Raw genomic sequence first — 19752 nt, forward strand, 5'->3', positions numbered from 1 at the left:
GGGATGCGTACACTCATAGCTCTTGCAGAGACCTGCGTGGTGGCTGGAGCCCATCTGTAACTCACATTGCAGGGGGTTCAACATCTTCTTTTCTGACTTCCAAGGGCATCGGGCACATATGTGGTACACACACATATGTCTGGGAAAAATTCATACATATACAATAAGAGGTAAAAAATGATTCCAAGGTGTCAGGCCCCTCTTTGCTCTGGTTCAGCTGTCTTCATTCTCCCCTGTGGCCAACTGTTTACAGGATATTAAGCCCATTTCCTTAAGTGTTCTTTCCCCCTTTTGGCTAAGTAAATATGTACCTTCGCAGGTCACTAGCATCCAGCCAAGGCTGTCACTGGTATGTACTAGCCAACAATACAGAGCACACCCCTCCGTGTGGCCTTTCCAACCATGGCCAGAATTGCAAGCTCTGTGTGCACTCGGAGTCAGGTTTGTGAAATACTGCAGCATCCTTAAGCCATATCAAAGTGGGTCGGCCGTAAAAGAAAGCTTCAATCAATCCTGAGTGGTTCTCTCCCACCCCGAGTTGACTTTCTAGTAGAACTGATAACCTATCAGATCACAATGAACGTCAACTCTTGGAATGGTCCAGCAACACTCCAAGTGTTGATTAATCCACAAGCTGGCTGGCTGGATTCAACCACAGTTGGACCAAAATTACTCCAAAAAAATTGTCAATATTAGACATGTGCATGACTTTTTATTCTCCTTACTCCCTGAACAATACAGTAGGATGACTATTTGCATAGCATTTTCTTTACATTGAGTATTACACACCATCCACATACAGATCGTTGACCATGCACAGGAGGATGTGCATAAATTCTATGTAAGTGTTGGGTTGTTTTCATGAGGGATTTTGAGCATCTGTTGCTTCTAGTATTTGTGATTTTGATTCTTTTGATCTGGATCCAGGGCCTTGGGATTGCTGGCCAAGCACATTAGAACTGAGCTAAATCCCCAAACCTGGGCATCAGGATTTTGAAAAGGACATCTAACAGATTGTTTTCCCCAGGGAGGCCCAAGTGACTGGGTATGCCCAGGTTGCTTACCTGCCACAAAATCACCAAAGCCCACTGTGGTCAGAGTGACTACCACAAAGTAGATGGACTCCAACGCGGTCCAGCCCTCTATGTATTTAAAGATGACAGCAGGGATCGTCACAAACACGATGCAGCCAGCCAAGATGAAAAGAATAGTTGAGATGACCCGGATCTTGGTCTGACTCACTTGCTTTTTCTGGGGAGAGCAAAGGAATAAGAGAGATAGGCAAGTCAGAGGCAGTATCCTGGATTCAGAGGATAGGTACCTGGAAGTCGGTGCTATGTCTGCGGTTTTTAACCTCTCTCCAGTCATAAGCAGCTGCATAGAAATCTGATTAACACCAGTGGACTCCTGGCTATGAGAATGCACACACAGGAGTCTTCAGGTGGTCTAGAATAGCCCAGGCTTGAAGTTGAACCCTGCTGGTGCTTTAAATATCTCTTGCATGCTTTCATTAATATGGCCCAATTCTAATCTGAGTCATTAGTGTGACTGTAATTATTTCCCAACAAGAGATAGCTTGCTGACATTTTTCATGTGCTACTGATCTGTTGGGGAATCTGACATTCAGGACTATTCACAACACATACTGGCTGTGTCCAAAATGATAGGTTAAGGGAGTGAGAAATAGCATTGATTTTGAGGGGAAGTAGAATGGTTGCCCATAGTCCTCATGCCTCCCAACAAAAGGAAAGAAGACAAAAGAAAATGGAATCATAATAACAACAATTCACCATCCCTCATTTATGGTGGGCTCCAGCCAAGTTTAGTCTGTCTCTATCTATGGTGAAACGTGCACTTCTCTAAGTACATGTTGAGTTAATGCTATGGTCATTATGTCTGTTGATTGCATCACCATATATCACAGGAGATGAGTCAGAATGACAAGGTCCCTTTCTAAAAGATCAATTGGAGTTTCCACCTTCATCCACTTCAAAAGGAACCATCAGTTAGGTACTACAAAAAAAAAATGTAGGAAGCCTGGGAATTCCGATACGGATGAATCACACTGCCTTGTCCCAGGTGGATGTTTTGCATCCTTTGTGGGCCTCTGATGCACAATCGTCTAACTTGGCCTTGCTTCTAATGGAATGTTCGAAAGTTTGAAATCTTCTCCAGATTCCCAGAATTGGTGCTAGAGAAGATGACTCTGGCACCAGGGGACCTCAACATCATTTAATGGCATAAATTTGTGAAATGGGTGCTTAACACCGGACTGCATGGCCTGTCTACATTGGTTAGGTTGAGTTGGGTGAAACTACACAGCACTTTGAATGCACAAAAATCCACTTCCTGTTCATTGCTCCTGGTGTCTCGGAAGTTCAAGGATCTCAGAACATGGAGAGGACGATATGCATTCATATTTCTCATTTTACTGATGTAAAACAGACACCAAGAGGGGCTAAGGGATTTGCACGAAATGATGCTGTGAATGAGGGTCAGAGCCAAGATTAGAATTCTGATGTGATTAACTCTCCGCCCTGTGTTTAATGATGAGCACAGTCCTCCAGGTTATTCAACAGTTGCTCTGCTCAAAGAAAATTGCCAATTAAGTTGGCCCTCCCTAACACAAGGCACCAAATGCAGTCCCTCTGAGGAACAGGTCCTCTTGTGTCCATTATAGGAAGATGGGATAAAAAGTGGTCAGTGTGCAAACTCTCTGGGAAAAGCTAAGGAAATTCAGCGCAAGGTGCTCCCCCTGACTTCTCAGAGGGCAGTTAGCATATAAAGTGGGAGCTGGGATAAATAAGTAGATTAACCTGAATGCCTATCTCCTCATATCCTCAGGAAGGCTTTCTGTTAAAAAAAAAAAAAGTATCTAATGATATAGCATGAAAATATGTTTTCCTAGAAGTGTCATATTAGAAATTGGTTACCTGAGAACCATGGAGCATACTGTATCTATTTCATGAATCCCTGCTGTGTTGAATGGGAGAGCCCTGAGGAGGAGGAGCAGCTTACACCCTTTGACAATCCAGGAACTTAATGGTCTGGTTTAGTTCATAGACAGGCAGGAAAAGTCCAGAGCCCAAGAGCGGACTCCATGGCAGACTGTTATGGTCATCTAATTGCCCTCCTCAAGTGCATAAGGAAATTAAAGTGAATTAAATGTGTGGTGTTAAATTCTAACTTTAGGACGTGCACACAACCCTCATATAAATGAGGATGTGGTTCGCAAAGAAGGGTGGTGAGTCTGTGCGAAGGCAAGGATCTACCCAACTTCCTGAGATGGGCACAGATGGGTTTGCTTGATGGAGAGGGCAAGCATACAGCAAAGGCTTGGTTCTCATGTCAGCACCTATTAGAGGAGTCACTAACAAGGTAAACATTCCTCTTTCTGCTTCCTGCCCACACTAACCAGAGCACTCCTGAATTCCCAGGAATGATGCTCAGAAAATGTTTGGAACATTTGATTATTTGAGGGAATTTGGGGGACTTAAATATTTTTCATGATTAAATATGGGTGTGTGAAATAAGCCATATATTCATGCTTGATTACAAAACCCCAAGCTGTGAGCCCCAAGTTGTAGCAATATCTGCTATTCTGGACATTTGTACTTCCGCTGCTATCCACCAGATAACAATAAGACAACTGCCTTCATTGCATGTCGGCTTTCACCACGTGTGGAGCCTCTGCCTGGGTCACTCGGTGAGCTTCAGGTATTGACTCTGCAAACACACACTCCGACTACAGAAGGGCTTTTAGGGACACAGGATACCTGAGACATACTCTATTCTGTTCTTACTGATCACCAACTGAGTGACTCAAACTTCTCAACTTTAATAAAGTGGGAACAAGAAAGCCCGCCTCGAGGGTGTGGTTTAGACGATGAAATTTGTATAAAGGTCTTGGCCAGGCCTACCAAGTACTCAGGAGTTAACTGGCTCGTTTGGTGTAAAGTTTTTCCTTCACCGAGAGCAGTGCCAGACTTACTAATTCTCTTTAATAATGGGAAATGTCGTCTCCTAGCTTACGATGATTTCCACTCAGCATCAGGAGGTCACCACCTCTTGTCCCTCTCTGGGAATATCAATCTATATAATCACCACATTTTCAATCTGGAAAAAAGATCCTCCTCTTCCTTTGATACTTCTGTGCTAACCCCAACATTTCATAATGTTGGCAGGGATTTTGGTTGGTTGATTGGTTGGTTGGTTGGTTGGTTAGTTGGTTGGTTGGTTGGTTGGTTAGTTGGTTGGTTGGTTGGTTGGTTGGTTAGTTGGTTGATGGGTTGGTTGATGGATTGGTTGGTTGATGGGTTAGTTGATGGGTTAGTTGATGGGTTGGTTGATGGATTAGTTGGTTGGTTGATGGGTTAGTTGATGGGTTGGTTGATGGGTTGGTTGATAGATTGGTTGATGTTTGGTTGATTGGTTTGGTCTCTCATTTGCCTGTCCATTTATTTCCTCCTGTCTCCATCAACTTTCTGAAACTGCTAAGAGCTGCCATTATCACTTGTGATGTGTGGAATTAGCTACAGAGGAGAACTGAGAGGCCAAAGCCTCATCCTGTCTGTATCTTCCAGGCCTGTGTCTCATGCCACTTACTGAATGGAACTGTATTTCCCCGGTGCTAACCCTAGGCAAAAATCGCATGACTTACGTGCCAGTGGTTGTCTGGCTAGGTGTGGTGTTTGAGTAGACTGTGAGCTGCTGCTGCTGTGTGTTGCTAACCCATTTTTGCTTCCCTTGCTCTGTAGACTAGTTAGGTCAGAGGGGTTGGTCCTCAGATCCTTCAACAGATACTGTTATGAAATACCTAGAAAAAAACTAGCTCTTATATCCAGCTGACTGACTACAGGAACTCTTAAAGAACTCAAAAATCTATCTCCCTGTCTGTGCACTCTGCTAAGGAAGACTCGAGCTTCATAAGTAGGAGGAAGGGACCAGCTTGAAGGGGAATATGTGTATGCTACTCATTCTACCTCCAACTTCAAAAGCCAAGAGGCCAAGCCCTGGGTCCAACCACTGTGAATGCAACCTCTTGTTTGTTTTTTTTCATTTACAGAAGAAACAAGGTTATTTTAGTAAGCTTGCAGGTATTCTTATTCATTGGCTGCTTTTTTTAAAATTTGATTTTTACTCCTTCACAATAATGACTACACCTCCTCCAGTTTCTATGTGGTTTCTTAGAAATCTGACATACATTGTCCAGATTGCTTTGTCTGCCTCAGGAGTATTTTTAGCATGCATTTCCAGCCTGGCTATCAGAGATTTTATTCAAAGACATTGCAACAAAAAGTGCTATGGATAGGGGCTAGATGTGCAGAGCCCTCGTTTACGGTGGAGTTAGACTTTGTTGAAATTCAAATCTGTCACTATGGGAATTCAAACAGAATTATTTCTCCCAGGGAAAAAGAGAGTAGGCACCATCTTGCTAAAGGTTGAGCTTTTATTTTCTTTTTATGTTATCTGACCAAATCTCGTCTAAAAGGTCTACTTGTAACTAATAGTTTCAACATTATAACAAACAGCCACAGAGCATCAGTAACTCTAGAAACAGTAAAGAAGGTGTTTGAACACCATTGTCTATAATCTCCATGGTAGCGACACGCTAAGCAGGCTACTGAGATCATGTATATATATATATATATATATATATATATATATATATATATATATATGTCATTGCCTGATCAATTAAGTACACTGAGGTTTTTTCCTTGCAAAGCTTTTTCATATATGGAATAACACGTTTTATCACTAGGAACTAATGAAAAACTCTGTAATAAAGAAAAATTGCATTCATAAATGATAATACTCTTAACTTTTCCACAACAGGAAGACCATTTTATTACCCCCCTTAGAGACCTCTAGCATTCCTACCAAATGCTGTGGATTTGAAATTAGTGCCTCCCCACTTTTTTTTAAGAAATAAAATGTTCTGTTGGGTCCAAACTCTTATATAGATTTCGAACAGATGGGAGCCAGGGGGCTGACTTTGTCCAAGATGTTAACTCCAAATCTGGCCATCTGAATCTCCACAAGTTTTGCATGGTCTCTGCTAAACTATCCATGGTTGTCATGAGAGCACATGTCCATTTATGTATAAGCACTCTGATTTCTTAGAAAGATCTTGCCTTGTCCTTTTGGCGAAATGGGGTTCCATATTTAAATTCTGATGGCATAATCAAAGCAATCAGGTCATCTCTCAACTCAGCTGCTTATATTTTAAAAGCACATTAATCAGAATATCCATTTCAAATTCTCTGGGCTTTAAATTTCCATGGAAAATATATTTCCTATTTTCATGTTCACTGACACCCTCTTTTCTGTCATATTTCAGAAATTTAAAAAACCACTCTTTTTATTCATTTTTCTTCTTTTCCTCATTCCAAACTACATGGCAGAGGGTATGTTTTCTCAATACATTTGTTGTGTGACATTTCCTAGGGAGGCAAATATCTATTTGCCCCAGAGAGGGCACCAACAACAGACCCAAAAAATAGTTCCTTACATGCCTGGCTTAGTAAACCTGTGAGGAATATAGGTGAGGGATTGCTTTTAGGACCATGGATAACCCCAAAAGCAGCTGTATCAACAAAATGCCTGCCGCAGCATGACTGACAGCTCACAAAAGGTGCCTCTCTGGAACAACCTGGAAAATGCTCCTCCAATTGCAAATGCTCCAATAGACTCATAGAGAAGCTTTGTGAATCTTGTAAGTTTCTGGAACTTCCCGTACCTTCAAGTTTCCTCAGCATCCTGATAGATTTGAATTACTTGAAGAGTCTTAGGAACTTCCTTCTTCCTTCCAGCAGGGACTGTTTTGATTCAGAGGAAATAGCTACACGTGTTCTTTTATATATATATATATATATAAAAAAAAAGTCCTTATCCTCTTTAGACAAGATTTTCAGCATTGGATTTTTCCTGCTTGATTTTTGTGGGATGTTTTGGTTTTTTTGTTTTTGTAATTCTAACATGGAATTGTCAAGCTTTTGCAGGTGTCCGTACATCTTTGCATTATTTTCACACAGCCTTTATTAGGTCCATACCTCTTCAAATTGGGCATCAAAGTTATAATCATCCTCTTCTGAAGGACGTAGGACGGGATCACCAGCACAGAACTTACTGGAAACCTTATTCTATTTACATGTTGCATGTGTGTTTGCTTCTCTATAAATTAAAATTCGACTATTTTCCATCTGATCTTCATTACAAATTAGGATTGGGTGAAACCTCCTTGTTTTTTCTATCTATAATTGTATGATATGCTAGCAGTTTGGCAGCCACGATGTTTTCACTACAAACATGTTGGCGAGTAGGGTCGCCACTGGTATCCGTGACATTTGAATCTGCACCATGTTCTAGCAGAATAGATACATGATCTCCCTGGTTATACATAGCCTCACTATGAGTAGCACTGTGATAACCACATCACGGCCACACACTTCATTTCTATTGAAAGCACACCTCTTCTACGTGTCTGTATGGCATAGTGCAAAATAGTCCTTTCTTCATCCTGACCATTTCACTCAAACTGCAGCCATGATGTTTCAGTTGCAAAGGACCGTCAGCTGAAAAACTGGCCTTCTCAAGCACTGCTTCTTGGTGCTGGGATATAAAACACAGATCCCTCAGGGATCCGCCTCTCAGCTTCCTTTTTCTTTACTTCCTTCATATACAAGGCAGGACCCCGATCATTTGTGGAATCAGTCTAGAGCAGCAGCACAGTAGGGTCTTTTCTTCTAAGTCCGACCCACTGCTTTTGTGCTGCTTTATTTTTGTTGACCTTGGATGCGTCCTAATAGCAAATGGACACTTTCAATGGGTGAAGCTGAAACCTCTTGGGCGGCCTTCTCCTCTGAATGAGATGACCCAGGACTTCTCAAGCACACTCAGTGCCTCCCCTTCTGAGAGTGGTCTGAGGGTCTAGACAGGGTACCTGCTGGTGCCCCAGGGACCTAAGCTAGGGTTTCAGTGAAGGGAAGAAAGAGAAGACAAAGGCCAGTTGAGGACAGGAGAGTACATTCAGGCAGAGAACAATGCATCTGGACCTCCGGAAAGACTTCAATTAAAAATTTCAAAAGTTAGTGTCTGCTAACCTTTGGAAATAAATGGTTATTGGAACAGATGGTCTGTATTGGAAATTCAATCTTTTCGAAACCTAATTATGAGTATTTTATATACCATGGGCTGTGCTAGTTGTGAAGGATATGGCAGAAGTGGGGGGTGGGGAGGAAGGGGGATGAGAAAGGAGTTGGGAGAGGGGAGCAAAGAATATGAGAGGGAGAGCAGGAAAAAGGGAGAGAGAAGGAAAGAAAAGGGGGAAAGAGGGAGGGAGAGAAGAGAGGGAAGAAAAGGGAGATAAAAGGAATACAAGGGAGAGAAAGAAGGGGAGGAGAGGAGGAAGGAAGTCAAACTGGAAGGGAGAGGAAGAAGGGGAAAGAGGAGGAGAGGGAGAAGGGAGGGAAATGAGAAAGTTAAGTAGTTTTCTCTTTAGATATATACTGTCTACTGGCCCCAGGGCGGGAGCACTTGAGTGTGACTGAAGCCTGTGAAGGTGCCATAAGTATCCATGGTATCTTGCCTTAGTATTTACTGAAGGTAAAATTTCAGTGCCTAAGGACACATTAGAGAAAATGGAGACTAGAGTAAATGCACTCCATTGGCAGCACTAACACAAGGAAATCATCTAGATCCCACCTCGATGAGGAAAGAGGTCATTTTCTCTAGAGGAGATGTGAAAGGAAGAACGAGAAACCTACTGAGGAGAATCATATCTGCTGGGCTACCCAGAAATCAGGACTGATCTTTACCTATCCACCCGTATTTACCTCTACATTCTACATTTATTCTATACATGTTTTGGCAGTTTTACCCATCCCTAAATAATGCACACCATTGTTGCAGCAACAATGACCCAGACAGCTAACAAAATTTAAGACTAGTTCACTTTGCTAAGCACTGCACTGTAGACAGGGCACACGAACCTTCTAGAAGAAGAGGTACCCATTTCCCACAGAGGGTGTTCCAGAAACCACAGCACATGTGGACACTGCCCTCTTACTCTGGAACTATATCTCAGACTCTCCTTTGCAATTTGGGAACAAGATTTCCCCAGGAAGATATATTAGGAAACCCATCTGTTCACAGATAAACCATATTCAATTAATATTGAAAGGAAACTTAAGCTTCAAAATCTTAAAGATTTGTGTCTTTTAAGTATACGGGTGTTTGGTTTGCCCTTGTTAGTTCATATTTGGAGTGACAAAGAAGAGACATGTTTTACTGGGTTCTTTCAAAGACCCAGTACTCTCTGGTACCACAGTTTTTCGGGTTTTGAAGCACAGTTGTACCCAGCTCCTGACTCAGAGACACCTTGCAGCTTATAGCAGATTGGCCAACTTGGTGCCCACTTGGAACTTGCAAAGTTTTACTTAAGAGTTTGAGACTCGGGAGGTGGCACTGTGACTGAAGTGCACGGACCGCTCCTCTAGAGGACGCAGGTTTAACTCCCAGCATCCATTTGGCAAGTCACGACCGTCTGTAACTTCAGTTCCAGAGGATCTAACACCTCCTTCTGGCCTCACACTAGACCACACATAGCACAGAGACATACATGCAAAACCTCCCTCCACACTAAATTTTAAAAGAAAGTTTAGATTTTTCTATGACAGAGGAAAGAAGTTGGAACAGCTACCATGTTCCCAAGGGGAAGGGACTTCCCCCTCTTTAAATTGTGGGTGTTCACCAGAAAGAAACTTAAACTGTCTTTAAGTCAGCTGTGAGTGAGATTGCAACAGATCCCCTGATAGGGTAGGAATTGAGAAAGTCCTGGGTCCTGGCACAGCTAGCAAGGAAGGATAAGAATCCTGCCTGGGAGCTGGAACAGGGTGCAGAGCTGTGACTGGGGCCACAAAGCGGGTATAACACTGGGTAAAGTCAAACATCCACTCATGCCATCGTGATTTATCTAAGGGCACTTCACCTTCTCCTTGTCCATCTCTTAGCACGCGACTGATTGCCAAAAACACCGAGAGCAGTCAGCAAGCGTGAGAGGTCAGCATCATAATAACATCCACACAAGACTCAGCTCATGCTGAGGTACAGAGGGAAGCTGTTTCTGAGCTTTCCAGTGGGCTCACCATCTATTACATGTCTAGGAATTACGGTAAGTGAGGAACTCGTCTGCTGGAAGATTTGTGGGAAGCTTTTAGCATCAGTCAGATTAAAACAAAAAACAGAGAATAATGCCTTCATGTTATCAGTAGATGAAGGTCCCCTTACCCAATTCTTCCTTCCTGCCCTTCCCCCTCTCCTCCTTTTCTTCTTGAATCTGCTTTAGGTTTTGCTTTCTAGACAATGATTCTTAGCTATGAGCACATGAAGATGCTTGGGACCATAAAATTACTCTCTTGTTTAATGACTTCTTTGCAGAGGATTAGAAAAGGAGACCCTAAAGACAAAAGAAGAAGGAAAAAACCTACCAGGCCTTGTGATGCTCACCTCATGTTAGAACAATAAGAAAAGGGCATTTGCCTGACCCTGGCAAAGCCCAGTCCTCAGGTGACTTAGTGGCCACCACTGACGCAGTTCTAAACCACTAAGCCAAGTGAGTATCACATTGTGACAGAACGGAGTCAAGAGGTCTTATGGTTGTTTTGTTGTTGACTCTGCTTGGATTTCCTTCCTTAGTCTGATGATCTCCACCCAGTATAGAAACTGAAAGGACTTGGAGCTCTGAGAAGGTTCTCCCAGGGATCAGTGGGAACATGTAGGAGCTTCCATGGTGGTGAGGGTTGGGTGGCAGCCCTGCGCACATCATTCGGTGTTAGGTAAAAAGATTAGGGAGACAGCGTGACTTACTTCCTGGGGCTGGTGGCCAGAACAACACTGTCAATGTCCCATTTCAGGGGAGTCACCATGGTGCTTCTAACCAGCAACAGCAGCAACAACAACATTACAATCGCCACCACCATCACCATCACCATCACCTCTATTAAAGGGCTCTTGCCTTGCCCCTCCCCTCTCCCTTGCTAAACCGTTAGATTACATTCCTAAGGCTAGTCCCCAAGATCCAGCAATCAAAACTCATTGTTTGGCTACCCTGGCTACCCTGTCCAATCAGGACTTACCAACTCACCCAGCCCAGGTTTCCCCCTTTTCTCCTTAAAACATCACTCTGCAGAAACACCTGCTGTCAGCCTTAGCCGGACCCAGAGACAGCCCCACCCACACCCACTTTTCACTCTGAGATAACAAATCTCCTTTGTGCTGAGAACTTGGTGTCTGGGTGTATTCTGTGCAGACTCCAAAGGGCCCCACCACAACCATCATTGTCGTCATCATCACCATCATCACCATCATCACCACCACCATCACCATCATCACCATCATTACCACCACCATCACCATCATTACCACCACCATCACCATCATCACCATCATCACCATCACCACCACCACCACCATCACCATCACCATCATCACCCATTACCACCATCACCATCATCACCATCATCACCATCATCACCATCATCACCATCACCACCATCACCACCATCATCACCACCATCACCATCATCACCACCATCACCACCATCAGCAGCAACTGAAGCTACACTGACTTGCTGAACAGACTCCGCTGTGGCTTCTGCTGGGACCAACAGGAACCACTCTTCTGGTCCAGGTCCCTTCCATTTGGTTCTCTGGGCTTCCTGGGATTCAATAGATCTCTAAGACTCTGCTCAAAGGGTTCTTCATTATTGTCAGGGAAGAACTCACCAGGGACACAGTAATGTCAGGATGTCGACAAAGACAAACTAGCCAGTATGCGGATTACAAGGGAATGTCGTATTAAACCACGAGAAGGAGATTTCTTCAAAAATGTCATTTTCTGGTTCCCCCAGTCCTCTCTGAAAATCCAACACTCGGCCATTGTCCTCAGGAAGCCTGAGTCTCAAGCAACCAATGTCATGGAATTTCTAACACCCACTTTCTTCCCAATTAAACTTTTTCCTGGAGGAAAATTGTTGTTGTTTTAATCTTCTGTTTAAATTGTCCTCATTTTAAACTAAGCTGCTCACCTGTAACTGCCACTTCTGGAGGTCAGGAGGAAGTTGGCTTCGGTCATTTGGAGGCAGACCAAGGACACAGCCCTGTCAGATCCCCCGAGCACACTGGCACGCCCACAGTTCTGCACTCTGACAACAGCTGGAGCTACTGCCAGAGGTGAGTCACCCTCTGTGGTACCACACCCCTGTGCACTTCTGACTCAGGGTGGCACCGTTCAGAGACACAGCAGATCTCAGCTGTTTCTGTGCCAGGGCTATGTCCTTCTGAGACCTAGGGTTATGGGAGGAGCAGTGTCCTTCTCTTCCCTAGGGCCAGCAGGGAAGTCACCACCTGCTGAGACCCGGGTCTGGCTATCTGTGGAGTCCAAATGGCAGCATTGTCTAGAAAGGTCAGTGGGCAAAGCAGAGCTGGGCTAGCCAGAAGGAGATGCTGGTCTAAGGAGTGGAAAGAACAACCAATGGGCATATACACTGACCAGTCCTGCAGTAACCAGAGGCTAGTGGGATGTGTAAGGGAGAATGAGAAGGGAGTGGGGCGCCTGTTTCCTGATACTGGTGGAATTCCTGCTCCTGGACCAGATGTAGATGCAAGGGAAAACAATTAAAACCATTCCCCACGTATTAGAGGCACCTCTCTTAGAACAAACCAAGCCCCTGTGGCTTTTTAAAAAACATCTTGGCATACCTGTTCATGATATTTTCTCTTCCTAACCTTTGTATATGGGAGAAAAAGAAAGGGGGATCAAGCAAAGAGTGCATCGGGCAAGACAGGGCCAGGAGTAGAGAAAGGAAAGAAGACGGCATGTTCATGACCTCCAATGTCTCCCCAGAAACAACACAAAGTGCCATCGGAAATCCCACACATTGTCTCCTACAGAAGGGTGATGCTGGTACCCTTGAGGGGAGACTAGAAGAAATGAGTGCTTCCTGCAGTACAAGGAGAAAGACGGCCCTTGTCTGGGCCTAGAGAATCCTAGGAACGTTTGCCAAGGGTGGCGGGGCGGAAGACCGTGGGTACCTGGTCTTCTTCCAATGCAGTAATTGCATCCTGCCCGCTCTTCTGGGTCAGCTCCTCTTCCTGCGGATTGGCAGCGCCACCTCCTGTGCGAAGCTGATGGGGAGCCCCGTGGCTTATGCGCACCTACAGGGTTTCTCCTTTTAATCTGTAACCGCCTTGACTCAGCCCTCTGCTCTCTGGAGGGCTGCGCTGCTCGTTGAAACCCAAATACCCTGCCAGTTTGAGGGTTTGCGTCCTTTGTTCTCTCAGTCTTGTTTTAACGTAATTTAGGTTTGCGGGAACAATGAGGAGAGGAGAGCACATTGCCTGCCCTTCATGCCTCCACCGCAGCCACTCCTCTCTCAATATCCCTACCAGAGGGGAACGTCTGCTCGAATGATTATTCTGCAGTGACATATCAGTTACACAGTGGCCATCTACACCAGGGATCCCTCCTAACTGGTGTTGTGTAAGGTACAGACGTGGATAATGGCATGTGTCCACCATTACAGTACACAGAGATACTGAGTCTCCCCAGCCTCCTTGACACCCCGCCTTCTCCCATCCTCACGCACTGGTCTTACGCTGACTTAATAACGAGCATGCACATCTCCTGTGCGTCTGGCTGTGACTTCATCGTGTTATGGTGTTTTTGTTGTTTTACTTTGGTGGTTTGGCCTCTTTAAATGATGGTCCACCTATAGCACATTCCTTGGTTATAAACAGAACATATGTGTACTGTTCATTCCTTGAAGCACAATTCCAGCCTTACCTCCTGCAGGAAGGGCACTCACCACCCTGTTGGTAAAGCTAGCATTTCTTCCTCTGTGGTGTTCTGTGAGGTTCCCTGTCAGCGGGGCTGCTCAGTCTGCCTTGCTATCTGTCTGTCCGTCTGTCTATCCCCTTATTACACGACATACAATTTCATCTGTGTGCTGTCAGTGTCCTGGGTACTGGATTTATTTTTATGCTTATTGTACTGGCTAGCTTTGACACAAGCCATGAGGAGCAAGCCAGTAAGCAGTGATCCTTCATGGGCTCTGCATCAGCTCCTGCCTTCCCGGGTTCCTGCTTGAGTTCCTGCCCCCACTTCTCTCCATGATAGACTGCAATGTTCATGTGAAATAAACCTTTTTTCTCCCCAAGTTGCTTTTGGTCATGGTGTTTTATGGCAGCAATAAGGATCCCTAATAAGACACTTATTTCCCCTTAATTTTAGTTCCTGGAGAAAATGAGGGCACAAAATAAACTAATCTATGAAACTTAAACGATGCATCCAATAAGAGATAAACTGTCAAGACTTTCTCATACAGAAGGATAGCTAAGTGTATTTGATAGAGAAACATCGGCCCGTGGGTGCATATGTACATTTTGTCTCTGAATGATACTCGAGTGAGAGATGCTCCAAGGGGAGGGGCTTAGCCGAGCCGTCTGACCCTGAACAGATGTGCGCACATTCCCAGAAGTCACTCAAAGGCTTTCTGGAAGAGTGGAACACTCTAAGGGGTGGCTTGTCAATCTGGTGGAGTATTTGTGGTTGTCACAACTGTGCCACACTCTGCCACAAATTATAACTCTTCCACATTCTGTCGAAGCTCTGAGCACACCACTGAGCCAAGAACCTCACTGTTTTCTCTGCAAATAAGTACAAACATCTGCATTCAATGGAGCATACATTTTTACAAGAATATTAGTAGTGTAAATTTTGTATTTTTACATGTGTATTCACATGTGTATACAAGTACACTTGCACACGCATGTAGAGACCAGAGGACAACCTCTGGAGTTGTTCCTCAGACACTTTTGTGTGAGGTTGGGGGGGGGGTCTGTCATTTCTTCTCACTGTCCTGGAACTCATTGAGCAGGGCCTGCTTGGTAGACAATGAGTCCCGAGGGACCCGCCTGACTCTGCTTCCCGAGTTGGGATTAAAGTGTCTGCCACCACACCCAGATTTTCATTGAACTCAGGTCAAAAAGTGCTTCACCAGCTGAGCCATCTCCCCAGCCTTGAACAAGGTAAATTCTGATATGGTTGGATTTTAATCAGTTGGACCCAACTGAGAGTCATTCTCTGTTTTGGAAAAACTCATCACTAGGGGGATAAAAATCCCTGGTGGCATCTGAGTCACCAGTGCATCTGAGGCAGTCTGCCTTGAAAGCTAATGTGTCTGAAGGTTCACTAGCTTAGCTGCTCACCTAACATTTCATGATGAAGCATTTATTACTGAAACGCACTGTTTATTACAAGTCATCTTCATTTTGCCTTCACATAATAACTAGGAAATAAATCATGAGGTTTTTATTTTTTTTTTAATGCGTCTGATAGTTTGGACTGTCTACCGTGCTCATTTCAATGCAATAAAAATGTTCTGGCATTTTCTGGGAAGGGGGATATTATGTGTTTCTAAACCAACAAATGAAAACAAATTACACGTTTTAAGGAAGTTGACAGGTCTGCAGAGTTACACTTCTCAATGTCACCAGATGAGGAGAAAAGACTGGCACATGAATACAGTTTGTAAGATGCATTATGGGGTGGGCGTTAGCTCCCCTGGTGGACCAGCTTCTCGTCAAAACAACCACACCCCAAAAGTTAAGATCTCTCTTCTTCTCCTGGCATTTTTTATTTGCATATGACATAGTTTTCTATATCAAGATAAGTGTGGTTAGATCTAATAATGTCCTATTTTTACTTACCTACCCAATTGTGGATTAAGAGCTCTTTGAGTAGGCTTTGTGGCAGCTTCTGTAAATACCATGGTAACCAGGGCAGGGGGTTGGAGGGTGCGGTGTCTGACACCACACAGCCCATAGGCTGACAGGAATATCAGGTGTCAATGACACAACTCCAAGAGGGAAGGGCCACACAAATAACGTTGGACCTGTAGGCATGGTGCAATGGGAGTTTGGGGCTAGTGAACTGAGGGTACACTTAACAGCAGGAGGCAGGTTGGAGATGTGAGTCATAAAGATCCTGGGACAGAGTCAGAGCCGTCCACTGTAAACACTGAGGCTCTTTAAACTTTCTGTGGTCAAGTGGAGCTCTCCCCCCAAACCCAGTACTCAAGGCTCTTCCTCTGGAAAAGAGGCTTCACTGTGAAAAGCTTTTTAGAATATTTATTCATGGGGTTTTGAGAGATGGCTCAGCAGTTAAGAGAACTCATTGCTTTTTCAATTCACAGCTCCGACAGACAGCTCACAGTCATCTATAACTCCAATTCCAGGGGATCTAATCCCCACCACCACCCCGAGGACACCAGGCACACAGATATGAGTGTGGGCAAAACAGCCCATGTGCCTAAAATAATCTTTTAAAAAATTTTTGTCAATATGAACTTTACGTGAAATCTGGCTGTTGTGGCTTTCCGCTGCTTAATAGTGAAATTTAGCAATTTGAATCTAAGACATTGCTAGAAATACAGAAGCTAAAGATGTGTGATCACTGCAGGATAGAGAAAATGAGGAGGGAGGCATGGTGAGGCAGGAGAATGACAAACAAGGAAGAGGAAGTTCCAGAGATGAACAGAGGAAAGGTGCCAGCAACCGGAAGGACAGACAGACACTTGCTCACTGGCTCACCTGCACTTCGCCTTGGTCACTTTTCTGTGGCTATGAAAAATGCTATGACCAGGGAAACTTCAGGAAGGAAGAATCTGCTTTGGCTTACAGCTCCAAGCAGATGAAAGCCCACTGCAGAGGGGAGGCATGGGAGCAGTCGGCAGGAGTAGGAAACTGGGAACTCAACTCTTCACAGTACACAGAGTCCAGGGTACCAGCTGAAAGCGGTGCGGAGGCTTTGAAGACGCATCCCCAGTGACACGCTCCCACCAGCAAAGCTTCGCCAAACTGTGCCACCAACCGTGGACCAAGTGTTCAAATTCCAGAGACCACCAGTTATGCCTCTCATTCAAGACACCAAAGGCTTTGTCCAAGCAAGGGAGCACGCCCCCCAAAAGTTTGCAAACTGAGGGGACGCAAATACTAACTTAACCCACAAAAGATCACTGTGGGCCCAGCTTCACCCCCTTTGCCCTTTTTTTGCCCTCTTAGAGCCAGGCCCCGGGATGTGACACACCTCCAGGCTCCTCTGATCACCCTCTTCGTCACCTGTGACATGTCTCTACAAAAGTTATTTTAAAGAGGCACAACAACCAGGAAAAGCTCTAGCCCCTGGCATCTGGACTCAGACTTGTGCCTTCAACAATGGGCCAAGAAAGGATTCCTGCACCCCAGAATCTAGACTGAGTCACCAGCTAAGATATCCAGGTCGCCTGCACAGAGACAATATTCCTTCTAGTGAAATTCGTTCCAGACAAGACTGTTAAAACAGCAATAGCTCATGCTTAAGACTGTATAGACTTTCTCATCTCCAAGCTCTAAGCCAAAAAAATGTCTCACACACACACACACACACACACACACACACACACACACACACACACACACACACTATTCCATGTATTTAAAAAGAGAAATAAAAAGGAAAAAAGGGAGTTTCAGGATTAACTTTAGCAGAAACAAAAGTGTATGTATAATACTTCTAAGATATCGCTGCCCCCTTCTCTCTCTCTGACTCTCTTCTCTCCCTGGCCCCCTTTTCCCTTTCTCCCCTCCTCCCTCCCTGTTCCTGGCAGGCCTCTCCTCATCTCTTCCTCTTCCTCTGTGTCCTTCTCTGTCCCCCTCTCTTTCTCTGCCTCAACTCCCTCCTCAACTCCCCTTCCCATTCCCTAAATAAACTCTGTTCTATATTATACTATGGCTGGTACCTCAGGGGGGAAAGGATACCTCAGCCTGAACTCACTGAGGCACCCCCCACCTCACCATACCACTCTCTATAAATAAAAATAAAATAAAAATAAAATAAAAAATAAAAAATGACTCCCTTGAGAAGCCCACATCCACACTCGAGTGCTATCTTTTCCTGGTTACTACAATGCTTAAAAGCTATGCCAAACTCTCCTCTTAATAAACCCCACCCTGCTTCTTGTGAGCTCATCCTAGAGTTCATTTCTGTGGAAAAGCTAAAACTCCAGCGTCACTTGAGTTTAGGTCTCTGAAAAGAATTCCTCACGATACCTCAGTCCCCGTCACACTGCCACCACTGCGATCATTAAATAAAGACAGACAGTCGGCAGGAAGGGATGCATGCCCATTTCCTAGGCAGGAGACAATCCCATCAATTCCGAAAACCATCTGATGGCAGCTCACGGCAGCAGGTGTTCCACAGTTACAGAGCCATCTGGACAGCCTCCTCCCTGAGGAAAGGGCTGACGAGCCTCCCCCCTGAGGAAAGGGCTGACCGGCCTCCCCCCTGAGGAAAGGGCTGACCGGAGGAAAGCCTCCCCCCTGAGGAAAGGGCTGACCGGCCTCCTCCCTGAGGAAAGGGCAGCCTCCCCCTGAGGAAAGGGCTCCCCCTGAGGAAAGGGCTGAGCCTCCCCCTGAGGAAAGGGGCTGACAGCCTCCCCTGGGAAAGGGCTGACGGCCTCCCCCCCCTGAGGAAAGGGCTGACGAGCCTCCCCCCTGAGGAAAGGGCTGACCGGCCTCCCCCCTGAGGAAAGGGCTGACGAGCCTCCTCCCTGAGGAAAGGGCTGACCGGCCTCCTCCCTGAGGAAAGGGCTGACCGGCCTCCTCCCTGAGGAAGGGCTGACGAGCCTCCTCCCTGAGGAAAGGGCCTCCTCCCTGAGGAAAGGGCTGACGAGCCTCCAAAGGGTCGGTAGGCAAGACACCCACTCCAGCGTTACTGCAGAGTCGCAGGGCAGAGAGGGCTGGAGACTGATTAAAGAGCACCAGAGGCGATGTGGGGACGAGCGCCAAGAAGGCAGCCCTGACCCGCAGGCACACCGTATGGCATTTATGTGCCGTGCGCCCCATTCTGAGTCTTGCTTTCCTCCTCACTCCCGTGCCAGCTCTGTCACGGTACTTAGTGAGCGTCTCGCTTTTTTCTTTCAAGAAAGCACACCGAAGCTTCTGGCATCCTATTTTTATAATCACGCAGAAGTTCTTTTTCCTTTTTTTAAAAGTGGGTGGTGCATATTCCCGCTTCTAATTGTCTGAACTAATCTACCAAGCAACACCAGCACTAGGAAGGGAAAGGCCTACAGGACACGCACGCACACATACACACACACACACATACATACACATGCACACACATACACACACATGCACACACACATACACACATGCACACATACACACATGCACACACATACATACACATGCACACACACACATAAATACACAAGCACACACACATACACACACACACGCATACACACATACATACACATGCACACATGCATGCATACACATGTACACACATACACACACATATACATGCACACACACATACATACACATGCGCACACACACGCACACACACATGCATACACATGCATACACATGCACATACACATGCATACACATGTACACACACATACATACACATACACATGCACACACATACACACACATACATACCCATGCACACACATACACACACATACATACACATGTACACACACATACACACACACATGTATATGCTTATTTGTGCTTAGTCAGCAGAGTCAACACCGATGATAACAATTCACTATCAGTTCTTCTAGCCACTGCCTAGGCTCATGCAGAGGGACGGTTGTTATTGCTCACAGCCAAATTCCTCTCCACCCCAGAATG

General features: G+C 45.2%; 1 protein-coding gene across 4 annotated transcripts in view; it reads right to left on the minus strand.

The window, feature by feature from the left end:
• Kcnk10 (potassium two pore domain channel subfamily K member 10) overlaps nt 1-19752 on the minus strand; it is a 130369-nt gene that overhangs the window by 7648 nt on the left and 102969 nt on the right. For all 4 annotated transcript variants that reach the window (XM_032908242.1, XM_032908241.1, XM_032908243.1 and 1 more), the window contains exon 5: nt 1065-1251. In XM_032908242.1, coding sequence (XP_032764133.1) covers nt 1065-1251 — 187 coding nt within the window. The remainder of the gene's footprint in view (nt 1-1064; nt 1252-19752) is intronic.

This window comes from Rattus rattus, chromosome 7 (assembly GCF_011064425.1).
Source record: "Rattus rattus isolate New Zealand chromosome 7, Rrattus_CSIRO_v1, whole genome shotgun sequence".
In the NCBI taxonomy this organism is placed as follows: Eukaryota; Metazoa; Chordata; class Mammalia; order Rodentia; family Muridae; genus Rattus; species Rattus rattus.